General features: G+C 33.6%; 2 protein-coding genes across 2 annotated transcripts; both read left to right on the top strand.

Moving 5' to 3' along the window:
- The first annotated feature begins 263 nt into the window (after positions 1 to 263).
- LOC132277258 (probable disease resistance protein At5g63020) lies at positions 264 to 5,180 on the top strand. Its single transcript, XM_059779069.1, has 2 exons — positions 264 to 3,921; positions 4,810 to 5,180. The coding sequence occupies exon 1, from the start codon at positions 1,190 to 1,192 to the stop codon at positions 3,890 to 3,892; it is 2,703 nt and encodes a 900-aa protein (XP_059635052.1). The 5' UTR covers positions 264 to 1,189; the 3' UTR covers positions 3,893 to 3,921; positions 4,810 to 5,180.
- A 5,138-nt stretch (positions 5,181 to 10,318) lies between these two features.
- On the top strand, positions 10,319 to 17,676 carry LOC132277532 (probable disease resistance protein At5g63020). The gene is made up of 4 exons (XM_059779384.1): positions 10,319 to 10,631; positions 14,499 to 15,547; positions 15,582 to 16,402; positions 17,300 to 17,676. Exons 1-3 carry the CDS (start codon positions 10,319 to 10,321, stop codon positions 16,371 to 16,373), a joined length of 2,154 nt encoding a protein of 717 aa, XP_059635367.1. The 3' UTR covers positions 16,374 to 16,402; positions 17,300 to 17,676.
- Positions 17,677 to 19,286: the final 1,610 nt, after the last annotated feature.

Here is a 19,286-nt window from a genome sequence, read left to right as displayed (position 1 = left end):
TGGATGGGAGCCAATGAAAAGGCCAAAATTAATGCTTTCATATAACATATACAGTGGCTGTTTATTAAAAAATTACTTGACGTGTTAATTTATTGGGCTATCAAAAATGTTTCGATGATAAAATTATACTTTAATTTTTGTAAAAGTTTATGTTAAATTGACTTAATTTTTATACAAGTAAAGAGTTTATATTCTAACTAACATAATTAATCAATCAATCGAATTAATTAATTAATTAAATTAATTATATCAATTTGTTTAAAATTCAAATCTATTAAAAATCAACTTAAATTCACTTATTTTATTTATTTATTATTTTTTTTAAAAAAAAATTACTTATTTTATGTTGAGTTGGAGTCATGTTGACAATCTTGTCTAATTTTATCATCTTAATAATGGTTCTTTCTTTTGTGCCAAAGTTAAATTTCACAGCTCAAAAGCATAAATAATGTATTAAGCCTGTTTTCTTCCAATAGTCTCAGTAGTGATGCATAAATAATGTATTAGGCCTGTTAAAGTTGTTGAGTTTGTGATTTTAATATTTGTTTCAACCTAAATTGTGTTAGAATGATACATTCTAGTGTGGGATTTATTTTGCTTGATTGTATGTTGATTATCCAACAAAAAAAAAAAAAATTGATTACGTTTATATATGCAGTACAATTATCAAATCAAAAATTAACTGAGCTAAGGAGGCTCAAAGAATCAAAAGGTGGCGAAGGTGGCATTACCATTCTATTTTAAATCAAGATTCAAATGTAAATTTGAGTGGAACTTGTGTTTAAGAGTTTATTGTGAAAATAATTAGAATTATTTTCATCAACAAGGTAAACTTAAAGGATAGAATCACACCAAAGAAAATAAAATTTAATTTAAACTCAAAACATGCAATAAGAGAAAAAAAAATTTAGAGAAAAAATTATCACCACCATTAAAATGGGTCCAAACAAAGATATCTTTTTTGTCATCAACCCAAAAATAATGGAGCTGAGTTTCTTTCTAAAATACTGAGCTCCAACTCAGTCAACGAACTTGCATACAGAAACAGTATCATTACCAACTTACATTTTTGCATTACAACTTAATTCTCTACATCTTTTCTTTTCTTTTCTTCGATATCTTCTCTTCCCAGTCTCTCTCTCTAATATCCTGAAGTAATTGTGGTTAATTAGGGTGTTGAGATTGAGCAATGGAGCTGGTGAGCCCAATCTTGGATGTTGCGTGTCGATTATGTGGTTGCATCGGAAATTCTACCAACAATATTTGTCATCTCCAAAAAAATCTCACCACTTTGAGAACGGAGATGGAAAAATTGAAAAGTCAAAGAGTCGATATGAGGCACGAAGTTGAAACTGCTGAGAGGCAACCAATGGGTCAACGAAGCAGTCAAGTTGATCTCTGGCTTCACGGTGTGGAAGAACTGGAGAGGGAAGTGGACCAGATTCTCCAAAAGGGTGATGAGCAGATCCAGAGAAGATGTTTCAAAGTTTGCCCCAGAAATTGCTGGTCTACCAACAAAATCGGAAAGGAAGTTTGGGGAAAGTTACAAGCCGTGTCTCAAGCGATCAATGAAGGTACAAACATTCCTGTGGCAGTAACATCGGCCCCGCCACATGCCCAAGAAATGCCCCTCAACAGGACTGTGGGCTTGGATTCGAAATTGAACGAGGTCTTGGGACTCCTTACAGACGATGGTGGCCCTGGAATCATCGGGATATACGGGATGGCAGGAGTTGGAAAAACAACCCTTCTCACGAAACTCAACAATGAGCTTACAAAGCAGGTCATCTCTGGAGGGTTTGATGAGGTGATTTGGGTTGTGGTGTCTAAAGATCGAAGTAGCGTCGAGAGCGTTCAAGATAAAATGGGGAAAAAGCTAGGATTTCCAGAAACATGGAGCCGTGATAATACCCAAGACGAGAAGAAAGGAGAAATCTTCAGGGTATTGCGAATGAAGAGATTTGTGCTACTTTTAGATGACATATGGAGTCCGATTGATCTTGTTGAAGTGGGAATTCCACTACTTCCAGCCGACAATCAACCTAAGTCTTCCAAGGTAGTGTTCACCACCAGATTCATGAATGTGTGCGGTGTTATGGAAGCCAAGAAGACGATTGAAGTGGAATGTTTGGCATGGCAGGCAGCCTGGGATCTGTTTAAAGATAAGGTGGGAGAAGAGACCCTCAATTCCCACCCCGCGATAGGGAAGCTGGCAGAAGATGTTTGCAAAGAATGCGCCAGATTGCCATTGGTGCTGATTACAATTGGACGAGCCATGGCTGCCAAAACAACTCCCCAAGAATGGAATTATGCATTAAATGTGCTGAAGAATTCTACATTCAAAATTTCAGGTATGGAAAATGAGGTGTTTCGCCGTTTAAAGTTCAGTTATGATAACTTGTGTGATGAAACAACTCGGATTTGCTTCCTATATTGTGCTCTCTATCCAGAAGATTGGGATATTGGTGTTGAGGAACTCATAGAATTTTGGATAGGTGAGGGGTTTTTTGACGATGAATGTGATAACATTGATGAGGCTTGTGAACTGGGATATGAAATTATTGGTAGGTTGAAGCGTGCATGTTTATTGTTGAAGAGCAAAGAAGGTTATTCTGATGTGAACATGCATGACGTGATTCGGGACATGGCATTAAGTATAGTTAATTCGGAAAGTGGAAAGGAGATCAAATATTTTGTGCAAGGAAATCTTAATTTGACCACAGCACCTCCTATTTCTAAATGGGAGAAGGCTGAACGAGTATTTTTGTTGAAGAATTCAATTGAGGAATTAAGTGAAACTCCTACATGTCCCAATCTCTTGACTTTAAATCTTGCTAATAATTATAATATGAGGACCATATCTGATAGCTTCTTCCAGTTTATGCCCGCTCTCAAAGTTTTAGACCTATCAGGGAATCACTGTTTAACCAAGTTACCGGCAAGTTTTTTTGGGTTGCGTTCCTTGCAACATCTTAATCTCTCGTTTACCGGCATAAGGCAGTTGCCAATTGAGTTTAAGTCATTGGTAACTTTGAAGTATTTATATCTGGGTGGTGGATGGGAAGATGATATAATAATCCCGCCGCAAGTTATATCAAGTCTATTGATTCTGCAAAGGTTGGAGTTCGTTTATTGTAGTGTTTTGTTAGAAGGAATTGATGAAGGAAGCAACTTCAAATTGTTTCTAGATGAATTGGAAAGCTTGAATCACCTGCAATATTTAACTTTGACGGTGAAAACTGAAGTGGCACTCCATAATCTTTCAAGTTGGCGAAAATTAGGAAGTTGCATTGCTGGTCTAACTATTAAAGAATGGCAAGGCTCGAGTTCACTGCAATTGTCTTCTCTACAAAAGAACGCAAAGAGACTAGAACGGCTTACAATTGTAAATTGTAGTGATTTAGAGGAGTTGTCAATGAGGCGGGATCATATAATAATAGATGCAGCAAGCAGAAGCTTCCATAACCTTCGAAATGTCGCGATCCATGAGTGCAGGGTTTTGAGGGATCTAACATGTCTAATTTGGGTTCCCAAACTTCAAAATTTGGATATTTTTGGATGTGTTGCAATGGAACAAGTAATAAAAGATGGGGATTGCAGTGCTGATGATATTGGTGGGGAAGGAAGTTCGAATGTATTCAGGGAGCTACAAACATTGAGTCTGTTGAATCTACCAGAGTTAAAGAGCATCTGCAGTCATCCATTGCCCTTCCCCTCTCTCTTTAAAGTTGCAGTGGGTAACTGTCCGAAGCTGAACAAACTTCCATTTGACTCCAATAGTGGCAAAGGAACTCTACAATCAATTACATGTGAGAGAGATTGGTGGGATAAGTTAAAATGGGAGAATGAAGAAACTCAGTCTGTTTTCTCTCCTCTTTTCAAACCATGGTAATTTTGAGGAAGAGTTGTCGTATCTTACAGGTAAATATCTCCATTGTTAATTGCTGCTTATTTTTTTTTTACCCCTTTTCCCCATTGATCTGGTTTGTCTAATAATGTTAACAATAATAATAAAAATAGTATCTTCTGTTACTATATTACTAGACACTTGATATATATATATATATATATATATAATAATTTCTATATACATTTTTATAATTTTAATATTTATATAAAATATACTCCTACTTATTAAATCGTGGTTTCCTAATTCAATTAATCAACATAGTTTCTTTTTAGTTGCATTATATACAATAAACAAGGCTTTTCAACAACACACGTCCACAAGAATTAAACGGCACTTTTTTTTCAATTTCATCTTACACAACTTATCTTTTATTTTATTGACAACCAAATAATAAAGAGAAATTACTCTACCTATATATATAGTCTACACTATCAAAGCCTGAATTTTTTTTATTTGTATTATTACTTATATTTTTTTGTTAAAATTTTGAAAATGCCTCCTCTTATTTTGTAAAAATTTAAAAAAATACCTCCTCTCAATTAATAAAAATATCAAACTTCACGTTGTTGACCCCATTGATTTTTTTGATCCAACCGATAATACTCTCACTCTCTATCACCCGCCATATTCATCATTCTCTCTCACATATTTTGATATTTTTACTTAATTTTTAAAAACACCCACTATATATATTCTTGCTTTTTAAATTTAAAAAAACATAAAGTAAATCGACTTTCTTTTTTCTTCCGATCTCACATCCATAGTAATAAAGAAAATATGAAAAGATTAAAGAATAAATTTTTAAATCATTGTTGGTAGATAATACTGGTTGGATTGAAATTTAGCTTTCCAGCCTAGGGGCATTAGGTTAGGGCATCATTCATTTATTTTTCCTTCAGGTATGGGAACTGCACGCGCAAGGAGACTGTTGCCTTTGGCGGACACATCATTGGAAGGGTTTTGCAGTTTCTTCAAGAAATTCAAAGCTCAGACCGTCAGATATATTTCTATTGTGGTGAAGATGCTTACAGGTGATTGAGAAGAGCTGTATTCGGATTCTATATGTATATATATATATGAGTATATGTTTTGTTTATATTTGATCTTATTAGCCTTTGATTGACATGTTGCATGTGGATTTGGAGAGTGATTTGGTTGAATTTGATAATGTATGAATCTTCATTTAGAACTCGTAGTTATGTCAAATTGTCTGTACGTTAATGAGACCTTCTAAGTTTGCATAATTTATTTATTCTATTTTATTTGGGTATGATTATATTTTTTTAATTAAGTTCCTTTTTCTTTTCTTTTTAAATTCTTTATTCTATTCAATTTTGCTTTTGACGTTATTTTTTGAGGTTTCGATTTAATTTAACTTTATAACGTACATTGTTACCCTCGATTTGGGCTACCATTTCTGAATTTATCACTTTGAGAAAAATTGAACTTGGCATCATGGAAGGTGATATATATTTGTATTCTGATTTTGGCAGTAATCTTCTCTTATTAGATGAAATCTATTTTCTTTTCTTTTCTTTTCTTTCTAACATTTGTGAGAGGATACTTTTATTTTTAATTGTATCAATGGCCAATTTCCTGATATTTAATCAGTTACTAATGACAACTTTATTATCAATATACATAAAAGCTTGTCTAAGTAGTTTTTTAGCTCATGGTAAGAACTCTCTCTATATATAATTTTCGTTGGTATGTAATTAGCTTATTTATTTATTTCTTTTTCATGAATTAATGTCCTGTACTTAAAAAAAATAAAAATTAGAACAATAATAATGGCCTTTGTATTAATGAACAAATGTACTTTGGTGTTGATGGTGATGCCCTCAAAATTTTGGAATGATCTATTTAAATAGTAGATTTTATAATTAGTTGAAAATAAAATTATTAGGATATTTACTTATCAAAAAAATAAATATATTACTTCCTCACTAAAATTTATAGAAAAAAAACTAATTAATAAATCCTCTAAATAGTTGAATTTTAAAATATTAAGAATATTTATTTACCAATTAAAATATGAAAAGGATTCAATATGTGGGAAAAATAATCTTAATTAAGATAATTTTAGGCCTTAGTTTTGTCTCATCGTAAAAAAGAAAAAATCAAAAAGTCGGAATATAACTCATAACCTTCTCTTTTCATCTTGCCATTTTTTTACTAAATCGGAATTTTTCTCCAATTATATATGTCAAAATATATACTTTGTATGTGTGGATCAAGAGATACTTTCTCATTTTAATTAATGTATCTCTTTGGCTCCCTTTCTCAACCTTTGCTTTTATCTATTTCAATGCAACATTTGCGTTGATCCAGTAGTATTTAAGATAAATTTTAATGAAATAAACTCTAATTACCAATTTACCATGCAAAGAAGTTATATTCTCAGTTGGATCATTCTTGTATCGTTGTTTTGCATTTGGCACTTGTTTTTCTTTTTACCAATTTACCATCCAAAGATTGGAAAACTCAATCTATAAACATTTGGTTTTGTTTTGTTTTGCTATTTGTAGACTATTTTATTGCATTTCTTAATTGAAATGATTATTTTTCATAATCTTATTTTCACTTATACATACTCCACTTGATTACCGAGAAGGATGACCCAAAAAAAAAAAAAAAAAAATTAAAGAAAAAAAAAAAAAAAATCACCGAGAAGGCATATGGTCATCAATTCAGTGTTAAATTCTTTATATAATACATAGAATATATTTACGTTTTTTATTCATAAAAAAAGGAAAAAAAAAATTAACACTACATTACATGTAGGTAAAATTTATCTTATATAAATTTTATACGCTTTAAGTTTTTTGATAATTTTGTGAAAAAAAATTTAATTAAGATTATAAATTAACTATTTTACTTTTCCTCTATGCTATTATTAAAAACGTACAAGAGGGTCATGATGTTTCAAATCATTTATAAATAAAATAATAAAATAATTTACCAATTTATATCTATATGGATCAAGGTGTTTCGAATTATTTACAAATAAAATAATAAAACAAGTTATCAATAAAGATTAAAATATCTAAAAACGAGTTACCAATTATTTGAGAGAAAAAAATGAGCGAGGATAGTGAGGACGAAGAAATTTTTTTTTCATACTAAATTCGCTTGCCACAGATTTTGGTGAAAAGAGGCTAGTAAAGAATTTTGCTGTTTTGATAAATGGAAAGAAAGGTAGTGGGTTTGAAATAGGGAGGGAGTGATTTATATAGTAAATGGAAACAAAGGTAGTGGGTTAGAACTCGTAGAGTAACTCCAACTGCTCTCTCTCTCTCTCTCTCTCTCTCTCTCTCTCTATATATATATATATATATATATATATATTTGTGTAAATCTGTGTTATGATAAATTTATAAAAACAAATTTGGATTATTTATTTTTAATTCCAACTATTATTTTATACTTTTTGTGTAAAAATATATCTTCCAATAACAATTAATCACTCAACCCAACATAATTTTAACAAACCTATTTAATATTGGGTTGATTCGTTGATGAAATGAGAAAGAAGAATGAAAAATGAAATATGATGATGCCGCCGTATATAAAGGTTATGTAAAATACACAATAATTTTATATGATAGTGTATCTTAACAAAATGCTTAACATAAAAAAAAAAATAATAATAAAAAAAAAATTATACATCATACGTGTATATTTTACGCAAAAGAGTGTTCTAACAACTACTGAGATGCTCTTAAATTTGAAAGTAAAATGATATTATTAACAACTTTAATAACTCGACAAAAATATGACGTGATTATTCAAAATTTTAACCTGAATAGGCATCATTACTATTCCGGTTTATTTTCATAAAATACTTTCTTTCCGTTTCCTTATCTTTTCCGTTTTCTATAGCCCATTTTCTTATCTTTTTAGTTTTACATAGCCATATCATATTATTATTATTATTTTTTTTCGCAGTAAGATTCATGGTACTCAAATTTAGTAATTTGATTTATACAAAATTTAGAGCAAAAATTGCAATGTTTTATAATTTTTCTATATTTTTGCAATTTTTTTTTTTTTAATTTATCTTATTGTCTTTGTTTTTGGGAGTTAGATAGATCTTTAACTTTGATTATTATAATAATTAAAAAATGCCTATTATATTATTAATGATCAAAAAGACAATTTGCAGTATCTCAATGGTCCTTACATAGATGTAATTTAAAATATAAAATAAATATATAAATACATGGTGGTTAAAACTTTAATCGCCAATAAAAATACTAGATTAAGATAAATTTAGAAAAAATATTACAACTTTTTAAATAGTCAATTACCTTATGTTTTAAAATGAGACTCATTATATTTGATACATGGATAGCCACATAAACTTGAAAGAGTAGTAGGTTAAAGGAAAGAAAATTAGTGAGTTTGAACTTGAACAATCGGTACAAAGTATAGATAAATTATCTTGCCCCTCGATGAACAAGAAAATTTAATCCAAAGGTCACATTTCAAACCCAGTACATTTCTTTCCATTTACTAAAAGTCACACCCTCCCTATTTTAGTTTATATTTAAGATTATCATTGATACCCATTCTAACAAGGCAATTACCAAAGAATAAAAAATAATAATAATAATAAAATAAAATAAAACCTATTTTCCACCCTATTAGTCATCAGAGTTATGGCTAGCGACATAATGATTTGTTCACCATGTAGCGTTTCAAAAAGAATGTTATCTTTGTTTAGTCACACATTTCTAGTACTGAAGATGCAATTAAATTAACAATGTAAAGAGCAATGAGAAAAAAAGAAAAAAAGAAAAAAAAGATGAAGAACTAATTCGAGAATTGTAACGGACAAATTACATCTAATGGGCATCGGATAGTATGGGATCCAAAGCATCGATTGAAAGCGTAGATTCTTTGAGAGATTTATTTATTTTTTTGGGTAAAATACAATGACACTACTGAGATTTGGGGGTAAAGATAGCCATATATAAGTTAGCATATTTTTGAATGATGACACTTTCTTAAGTTTGAAAAAATTAACAAAGACACCAGACAACAGTGAATTGACTTTATTACCCTTGGACACATTAAATTATTAATTTAAGCAATACAACCATTTTTTATTGACTAAAATACCCCTGAATCAAATAATTTTAAATGAGTTATCGGGAACGACCCATCTGAAAAACCCAAATTTTCTCTCTCATCACTCTCTTTTTCTTTTTCCCCTCTCAAACCCTAACCCAAACAAGCCACTACTTTACTAGTTAATCCATGGCCTCCCCCTCAAACCCACCACCAAATCCCTACACAGATGAACACTGTGGACATGAAATAGGCCACGTCACCAAAATTCAAATTAAGCTGACATCACCTTAGTGTCAACCTCAAAAGAATAAAAAAGAAGACAAAAATAACCAACACTTGGTTGATATAAGAGCTCCAGCAAAAACAACAGCCAGTCAATAAACCCATAAAGCATGGGATCTATAAACTGTCGATCGATGAGTCTTGAACCTCGATCCGACCAAAGCCATAATTGTCGATCGATGGGCTTTGAACCTCGATCTGACTAAAGTCACAACTATCGATCGATGGGCCTAGAACCTCAATTCGACCAAAGCCATAATTGTTGATCGATGGGCCTAGACCCTTGAACTGACCAAACCAAAATGTTGATTTATGGGCCTAGAACCTCGACCCAACGAAACCACAACGGTCGATCGATGAGCCTTAAACCCTAACCCAACTAAGCCACAATCGATCAATGAGCCTTGAACCTCGATCCGATCAAGCCATAAACTGTCAGTTGATAGGCCTTGAACCTCGATCCGACCAAGTCACATCCTGTCAAAGAAAACAAACAACGAAGAGTAATGGTAGGACTCTTTGAGGCCAGTTGGAATGTAGAAGGGACTTTGGAATGGAGGATAGAAAACTAGCTAAGTCTTGTTAAGGCAGGACCCAATTTGAGGAAAAAAAGCGAAAGACAGGCTGGAGAAGCATATACACCTTTACATTTACCCTCTATTTTGGGTCATTTAAGTAAACATGCACACCTAGCAACAGAACCAAAAAAAAAAAGGGATTAGAGCATTATGATCCATAAAGGAACTTAGACCCTGACTCACCTTATCCACAGGCCCAACAGATGCAACCTGAATGACCTTGGGTTATAAAAAGGTGGCAAAGGCAAAGGGATAAGGACACAAAGAATTCGGGCTCGTTCAACACTCCAGACTTCGTCTTTTATACCATCGTTTCAGTCCTCAAATTGGACTGGTTTTCTCTCCCTCAATCCACTCTTCTGTATTCCTCATATTATTTTAGTGGTATTTCCCAGATATTTTCATTTTTAGCTTGACTCAAAAAACAAGTACATATATTTGGCGACTTCATTAGGAATATCTTAGTAAGAAGATGAATCCAGACGAGGTACACCTTCCACCAACACAGGCAGATGTATCTGCTGTTGGAGCTACCAGCGCCGGATCTTATTCATCGGCGAAGTCAAGGCATAGACCCGACACAGGTGCTATCTTAGAAGCAATGCAGAACATCAACACTCAGTTGCTGACTCGAATGAAGAGGTTTGAGGAGGCTCTCCATGCTCTTGACAAAAGAATCCCAGCTACACCGGCCGCGGCTGAGCCAGAGCTTGCTCCGATCAACCAAATAGCACCTGCCACTGTTGAGCTTTGGTGCTTCCTAAAATCCCTCCCAATAATTGGAAGTAAATTGAAAATATATGTCTGAATCAATAGTCACAGCAGCACTATGCAATCTCACAATCGCACTCACATACAACCGGCTAAGCGCCTCAACATTATCTGACACACTCATAGGTAAGAAATGAGCCAACTTGGTCAATCTGTCAACTACGACCCACACTGCATCATTACCCCTCACTGACCTCGGAAGCCTCATCACAAAGTCCATGGTGACATGTTCCCACTTCTACTGTGTCACTTTTAAAGGCTAAAGTAAACCCACTGGCCTTTGGTACTCGGCCTTCACTTGCTGACAAGTAAGGCATCTAGCAACGAATTGTGCCATATCTCTCTTCATTCCTTTCCACCAATACTAACACTTCAAATTATTATACATTTTCATGCTGCCAAGATGCACACAAAACGAGAAGTACGGAACTCCCGTAAAATGTCCTCATGACAAGGCGTAAAAATAACCGTTAAGCCTTTAAACCACAAGGCTTTATCCAGATGTAAGGTCCAACCTTCGACTGTCTCACCACCCAAAATCTAAGAACAGATCACTTTTGAGTTCATCATCGTGCTTTTGTGCCTCAATGACCCGACTAACAAGTGTCGATTGGCCTAAAAGACTAAATAATGTAGCAGGCTTGTCGCTATCACTAAAATGAAACCCCATTGCTGCAATGCAATATCTTTCATCATCTTCCATCCCCGAATAACAAGGCAATCTATTTCACCACGGGACTTTCTACCTAAAGCATCTGCCACGACATTTGCCTTCCCAGGATGATATTGCAAGTCAAAATTGTAATCTTCAATAAACTTAACCCATCGCCTTTGTCTCAAATTCAAATCATTTAGCATAAAAAGGTACTTGAGATTCTTGTGATCCGAAAAAGACTTCGAATCTCTCACCATACAAGTAATGCCTCAAATTCTTCAAATCGAAAACAACTGCCGCCAACTCTAAGTCATGAGTGAGGTAGTTATGCTTGTGAGTCTTCAACTGTCTAGACCTGTAAGCAACAACTCTCCCATCTTGCATCAAGACACATCCCAAACCATCGTGGGAAGTGTCACAATAAATGACATAACCCAAGCCACACTCGGGTATGATCAAAATCGGTGCCGTAGTCAATCTTGTCTTCAACTCTTAAAAAGAGGATTCACACGCTTCATTTCATATAAACTTTATACCATTTCAGGTAAGTCTCGTCATAGGTGCGGCTAGGCGAGAAAAATCCTGCACAAACCTTCGATAATATCCTACTAAGCCTAGAAAGCTCTGAATCTCGAACACATTCCTTAGACTCTCCCAATTCAAAACGGCCTCAATCTTGGAAGGATCAATTGAAACTCCTCCTCCGGAAACAACATGCCCCAAGAACTTTACTTCTGCCAACCAAATCTCGCATTTCTCATATTTAGCATACAACCGATACTCCCTCAAAATCTATAGTATTGTCCTTAAGTTCATCTCATGCTCCTCCTTTGACGGTGAATACACAAGTATGTCATCCACAAACACGATGACAAACCTATCAAGATAGGTATGGAAGGCATGATTCATTAAGTCCATAAACGTCGCCGGTGCATTTGTCAAACCAAATGGCATAACTAAGAACTCGTAAAGACTGTATCGTGTACAAAAAGTAATCCTCGAGATATCTTTTTCCTTTACCCTCAACTGGTAGTAACCGGATCTCAAATCGATCTTCGAGAAACAACAATCGCCTTTTAATTGATTGAACAAGGCATCAATCCTAGGCAATAGATACTTGTTCTTGAAGATGGCATGATTTAAATTCCTGTAATCGATGCATAACCTTAAAGAACCATCAATTCTTCTTTGCAAATAAGCTCGGTACTCCCCACGGCGAAGCACTAGGTCGAATATACCCTTTGATCTTCAAGCCATCCAACTATTTCTTTAACTCCTCCTACTTTGTCAGTGCCATACAATACGGTGCCACGGAAATGGGTATCCTACCAGGCATGAGATCAATGACAAACTTCACCTCCCTATGTGGAGGCAACTCTGTCAAGCCCTCCGGAAATACGTTCAGAAAATTGCACACAACTATCGGATACTCAACCCCGTAAAACCCATCGTTATCGGCTAAAAGATTAGCAAAAAAAAAAAAATCCTGTCGATCCCGACCTCTAACACCATAATAACAGAATCGCACTGATCTCCCATAAAATAAAAACAGTCCCCGTTCGGAGTACAAACCGATACCCTACCCTTGAAGTAATCAATAAATGTCCTAAAAGATGACAACGAATCCATCCCAAGAATGACGTCAAAACACGTCATCTCGAGAAGAATAAGATCAAACTCAAGTACTCGTCCCGCGATCATAATGGTACAACCACGAAAAACTCTATCAAGAACAACTGAACCCCCAACTAGTGTATCTACACATAGTGGTTTATCCAACTGACTAACCTCTAATACCAATGCCCGTGCAAATGACAACGAAATTAAATAATACGAAGCACCAGAATCAAATAACACTTTAGCCCAGGAATAGGACACAAGAAACCTACCTTAACAATTGATAGATTGGATGATGGCTAGGCTGGGGTAGTAGCCGGAGTAATTGCATACACCCGACCCTCCCCTGGGTCCACTGACCTGAGAACCACCGGCGTGATAGCCTGACTATTGCGCAGGTGAACTAAATGAAGCTCCCTTAGCTGGTTGAGAGCCCTAAGATGCCATAGCTTGCTGTGGTGGTGGTGGTCGAAACCCTGACTGAACTGTGGCAGATTGTGTCGGCCTCTGTTGTGAACCTCCACCTCTACCAGTACCACTACCACGTCATGGACAATCTCTCTTTATATGGCCTTGCTGGCCACACCCAAAGCATCCTCCCTGAACTGACTAAGTCTATGGACACAGTGCCTTGTAGTGCCCGGGCTACTGACACTTGAAACATGTAATACCCCTAATTTTAAAAGGATAGTCTCGGCATGTTAATTTTTATTTTATTGCATTTTTATTTGTTTAATTGTTAATTTAATTTGTTTAATCGTTTATTTGCATTTATTATTTGATATTTGATTAATTTGAATTATTTAATTATTGTGTGTTATTTTCTTTAATTGTTTAGTTGTATTTTCTATTTGGAATTCTGTTTTAATGAGATTAAATTAGTTGTATTTTATGTTGGTTTTTCTATAATTAAATTAATTGTAATTGGTTAGTAACTTATATACGTGAATGGGTTTTCATTACGGTTTAGTTAATGTTTAAATTAGGTTTCAGTTTTCTTTTAGGATTCACGTGGAGGCCGACTAGAATTTAATTAGGGTTTTCAATCTCTAATTCTAAGTGGACTAGGGTTTAGAGACGTCTGTATATATATATACTATCATATGGGTTATGTCTAGGGTTTTACGACTAAAACCACGAACAGAGGATATTGAGAGGCAGAGAGGGATTTTGAGAGATAGATGGAGAGGTTCAAGGAGGATGGGACGGAGTGCTTTTGGGTTGAACCAAGAGCAACAAAGGAGTGAAGCGGCAAACTGGGAAGTGGTTAGAAATTACAGAGATGGAGGTTTAAGGTTTTGAACGAAAACCTAAAGGCAAGTTTTTATTCTATCTCTTTCCCTTAAACCTGTGTTCTGTGCATGCCTAGGTAGACTCCAGGGATTAAAATAATGCTAAAACGCATTTTTTATGCATGTTTAACAGTATGTAATTTCATTGAATTAATCTGGTTTGAGTTTACTTAAAGTTTTGAACTGAAATCCTGCTGCTGTTGTTTTATAATCTTGTGTTCAATTCATGTCATGGTTGTATAACAATATTTTATGATTAATCTGGGACTAAGATGGAACCCCAAAACACGTAATAAAATTAGTACAAAGACTCCCAGTATTGCCGGAGGCGAGGAAGACAACAGAAAACACAGATGGGTTTCAGAGAGAGAGAGAGCAGATTGAAGTGGAATGTTTGGCATGGCAGGCAGCCTGGGATCTGTTTAAAGATAAGGTGGGAGAAGAGACCCTCAATTCCCACCCCGCGATAGGGAAGCTGGCAGAAGATGTTTGCAAAGAATGCGCCAGATTGCCATTGGTGCTGATTACAATTGGACGAGCCATGGCTGCCAAAACAACTCCCCAAGAATGGAATTATGCATTAAATGTGCTGAAGAATTCTACATTCAAAATTTCAGGTATGGAAAATGAGGTGTTTCGCCGTTTAAAGTTCAGTTATGATAACTTGTGTGATGAAACAACTCGGATTTGCTTCCTATATTGTGCTCTCTATCCAGAAGATTGGGATATTGGTGTTGAGGAACTCATAGAATTTTGGATAGGTGAGGGGTTTTTTGACGATGAATGTGATAACATTGATGAGGCTTGTGAACTGGGATATGAAATTATTGGTAGGTTGAAGCGTGCATGTTTATTGTTGAAGAGCAAAGAAGGTTATTCTGATGTGAACATGCATGACGTGATTCGGGACATGGCATTAAGTATAGTTAATTCGGAAAGTGGAAAGGAGATCAAATATTTTGTGCAAGGAAATCTTAATTTGACCACAGCACCTCCTATTTCTAAATGGGAGAAGGCTGAACGAGTATTTTTGTTGGTGAATTCAATTGAGGAATTAAGTGAAACTCCTACATGTCCCAATCTCTTGACTTTAAATCTTGCTAAGAATTATAATATGAGGACCATATCTGATAGCTTCTTCCAGTTTATGCCCGCTCTCAAAGTTTTAGACCTATCAGGGAATCACTGTTTAACCAAGTTACCGGCAAGTTTTTTTGGGTTGCGTTCCTTGCAACATCTTAATCTCACGGGTACCGGCATAAGGCAGTTGCCAATTGAGTTTAAGTCATTGGTAACTTTGAAGTATTTATATCTGGGTGATCGATGGGAAGATGATGATATAATAATCCGCCGCAAGTTATATCAGGCAGACTGGGATCTGTTTAATGATTGATGGGAAGATGATGATTCTGCAAAGGTTGGAGTTCGGTTCTCGTAGTGTTTTGTTAGAAGGAATTGATGAAGGAAGCAACTTCAAATTGTTTCTAGATGAATTGGAAAGCTTGAATCACCTGCAATATTTAACTTTGATGGTGAAAACTGAAGTGGCACTCCATAATCTTTCAAGTTGGCGAAAATTAGGAAGTTGCATTGCTGGTCTAACTATTAAAGAATGGCAAGGCTCGAGTTCACTGCAATTGTCTTCTCTACAAAAGAACGCAAAGAGACTAGAACGGCTTACAATTGTAAATTGTAGTGATTTAGAGGAGTTGTCAATGAGGCGGGATCATATAATAATAGATGCAGCAAGCAGAAGCTTCCATAACCTTCGAAATGTCGCGATCCATGAGTGCAGGGTTTTGAGGGATCTAACATGTCTAATTTGGGTTCCCAAACTTCAAAATTTGGATATTTTTGGATGTGTTGCAATGGAACAAGTAATAAAAGATGGGGATTGCAGTGCTGATGATATTGGTGGGGAAGGAAGTTCGAATGTATTCAGGGAGCTACAAACATTGAGTCTGTTGAATCTACCAGAGTTAAAGAGCATCTGCAGTCATCCATTGCCCTTCCCCTCTCTCTTTAAAGTTGCAGTGGGTAACTGTCCGAAGCTGAACAAACTTCCATTTGACTCCAATAGTGGCAAAGGAACTCTACAATCAATTACATGTGAGAGAGATTGGTGGGATAAGTTAAAATGGGAGAATGAAGAAACTCAGTCTGTTTTCTCTCCTCTTTTCAAACCATGGTAATTTTGAGGAAGAGTTGTCGTATCTTACAGGTAAATATCTCCTCTTTTTTTTTTACCCCTTTTCCCCATTGATCTGGTTTGTCTAATAATGTTAACAATAATAATAAAAATAGTATCTTCTGTTACTATATTACTAGACACTTGATATATATATATATATATATATATATATATATATATATATATATATATATATAATAATTTCTATATACATTTTTATAATTTTAATATTTATATAAAATATACTCCTACTTATTAAATCGTGGTTTCCTAATTCAATTAATCAACATAGTTTCCTTTTAGTTGCATTATATACAATAAACAAGGCTTTTCAACAAACACGTCCACAAGAATTAAACGGCACTTTTTTTTCAATTTCATCTTACACACTTATCTTTTATTTTATTGACAACCAAATAATAAAGAGAAATTACTCTACCTATATATATAGTCTACACTATCAAAGCCTGAATTTTTTTTATTTGTATTATTACTTATATTTTTTTGTTAAAATTTTGAAAATGCCTCCTCTTATTTTGTAAAAATTTTAAAAATACCTCCTCTCAATTAATAAAAATATCAAACTTCACGTTGTTGACCCCATTGATTTTTTTGATCCAACCGATAATACTCTCACTCTCTATCACCCGCCATATTCATCATTCTCTCTCACATATTTTGATATTTTTACTTAATTTTTAAAAACACCCACTATATATATTCTTGCTTTTTAAATTTAAAAGAAAATAAAGTAAATCGACTTTCTTTTTTCTTCCGATCTCACATCCATAGTAATAAAGAAAATATGAAAAGATTAAAGAATAAATTTTTAAATCATTGTTGGTAGATAATACTGGTTGGATTGAAATTTAGCTTTTCAGCCTAGGGGCATTAGGTTAGGGCATCATTCATTTATTTTTCCTTCAGGTATGGGAACTGCACGCGCAAGGAGACTGTTGCCTTTGGCGGACACATCATTGGAAGGGTTTTGCAGTTTCTTCAAGAAATTCAAAGCTCAGACCGCCAGATATATTTCTATTGTGGTGAAGATGCTTACAGGTGATTGAGAAGAGCTGTATTCGGATTCTATATATATATATATATATATATATGAGTATATATTTTGTTTATATTTGATCTTATTAGCCTTTGATTGACATGTTGCATGTGGATTTGGAGAGTGATTTGGTTGAATTTGATAATGTATGAATCTTCACTTAGAACTCGTAGTTATGTCAAATTGTCTGTACGTTAATGAGACCTTCTAAGTTTGCATAATTTATTTATTCTATTTTATTTGGGTATGATTATATTTATTGCCCTCGATTTGGGCTACCATTTCTGAATTTATCACTTTGAGAAAAATTGAACTTGGCATCATGGAAGGTGATATATATTTGTATTCTGATTTTGGCAGTAATCTTCTCTTATTAGATGAAATCTATTTTCTTTTCTTTTCTTTTCTTTCTAACATTTGTGAGAGGATACTTTTATTTTTAATTGTATCAATGGCCAATTTCCTGATATTTAATCAGTTACTAATGACAACTTTATTATCAATATACATAAAAGCTTGTCTAAGTAGTTTTTTAGCTCATGGTAAGAACTCTCTCTATATATAATTTTCGTTGGTATGTAATTAGCTTATTTATTTATTTCTTTTTCATGAATTAATGTCCTGTACTTAAAAAAAATAAAAATTAGAACAATAATAATGGCCTTTGTATTAATGAACAAATGTACTTTGGTGTTGATGGTGATGCCCTCAAAATTTTGGAATGATCTATTTAAATAGTAGATTTTATAATTAGTTGAAAATAAAATTATTAGGATATTTACTTATCAAAAAAATAAATATATTACTTCCTCACTAAAATTTATAGAAAAAAAACTAATTAATAAATCCTCTAAATAGTTGAATTTTAAAATATTAAGAATATTTATTTACCAATTAAAATATGAAAAGGATTCAATATGTGGGAAAAATAATCTTAATTAAGATAATTTTAGGCCTTAGTTTTGTCTCATCGTAAAAAAGAAAAAATCAAAAAGTCGGAATATAACTCATAACCTTCTCTTTTCATCTTGCCATTTTTTTACTAAATCGGAATTTTTCTCCAATTATATATGTCAAAATATATACTTTGTATGTGTGGATCAAGAGATACTTTCTCATTTTAATTAATGTATCTCTTTGGCTCCCTTTCTCAACCTTTGCTTTTATCTATTTCAATGCAACATTTGCGTTGATCCAGTAGTATTTAAGATAAATTTTAATGAAATAAACTCTAATTACCAATTTACCATGCAAAAAAGTTATATTCTCAGTTGGATCATTCTTGTATCGTTGTTTTGCATTTGGCACTTGTTTTTCTTTTTACCAATTTACCATCCAAAGATTGGAAAACTCAATCTATAAACATTTGGTTTTGTTTTGCTTTGCTATTTGTAGACTATTTTATTGCATTTCTTAATTGAAATGATTATTTTTCATAATCTTATTTTCACTTATACATACTCCACTTGATTACCGAGAAGGATGACCCAAAAAAAAAAAAAAAAATTTAAAGAAAAAAAAAAAAAAATCACCGAGAAGGCATATGGTCATCAATTCAGTGTTAAATTCTTTATATAATACATAGAATATATTTACGTTTTTTATTCATAAAAAAAGGAAAAAAAAAATTAACACTACATTACATGTAGGTAAAATTTATCTTATAAAAATTTTATACGCTTTAAGTTTTTTGATAATTTTGTGAAAAAAAATTTAATTAAGATTATAAATTAACTATTTTACTTTTCCTCTATGCTATTATTAAAAACGTACAAGAGGGTCATGATGTTTCAAATCATTTATAAATAAAATAATAAAATAATTTACCAATTTATATCTATATGGATCAAGGTGTTT

Source organism: Cornus florida, unplaced genomic scaffold (genome assembly GCF_030987335.1).
Source record: "Cornus florida cultivar Cherokee Brave unplaced genomic scaffold, ASM3098733v1 CherokeeBrave_3.0.0_Hap2_Chr10, whole genome shotgun sequence".
Taxonomy (NCBI): Eukaryota; Viridiplantae; Streptophyta; class Magnoliopsida; order Cornales; family Cornaceae; genus Cornus; species Cornus florida.
Note: the sequence above shows the minus strand (reverse complement) of the source record. Positions and strands in the feature narration are given on the sequence as shown.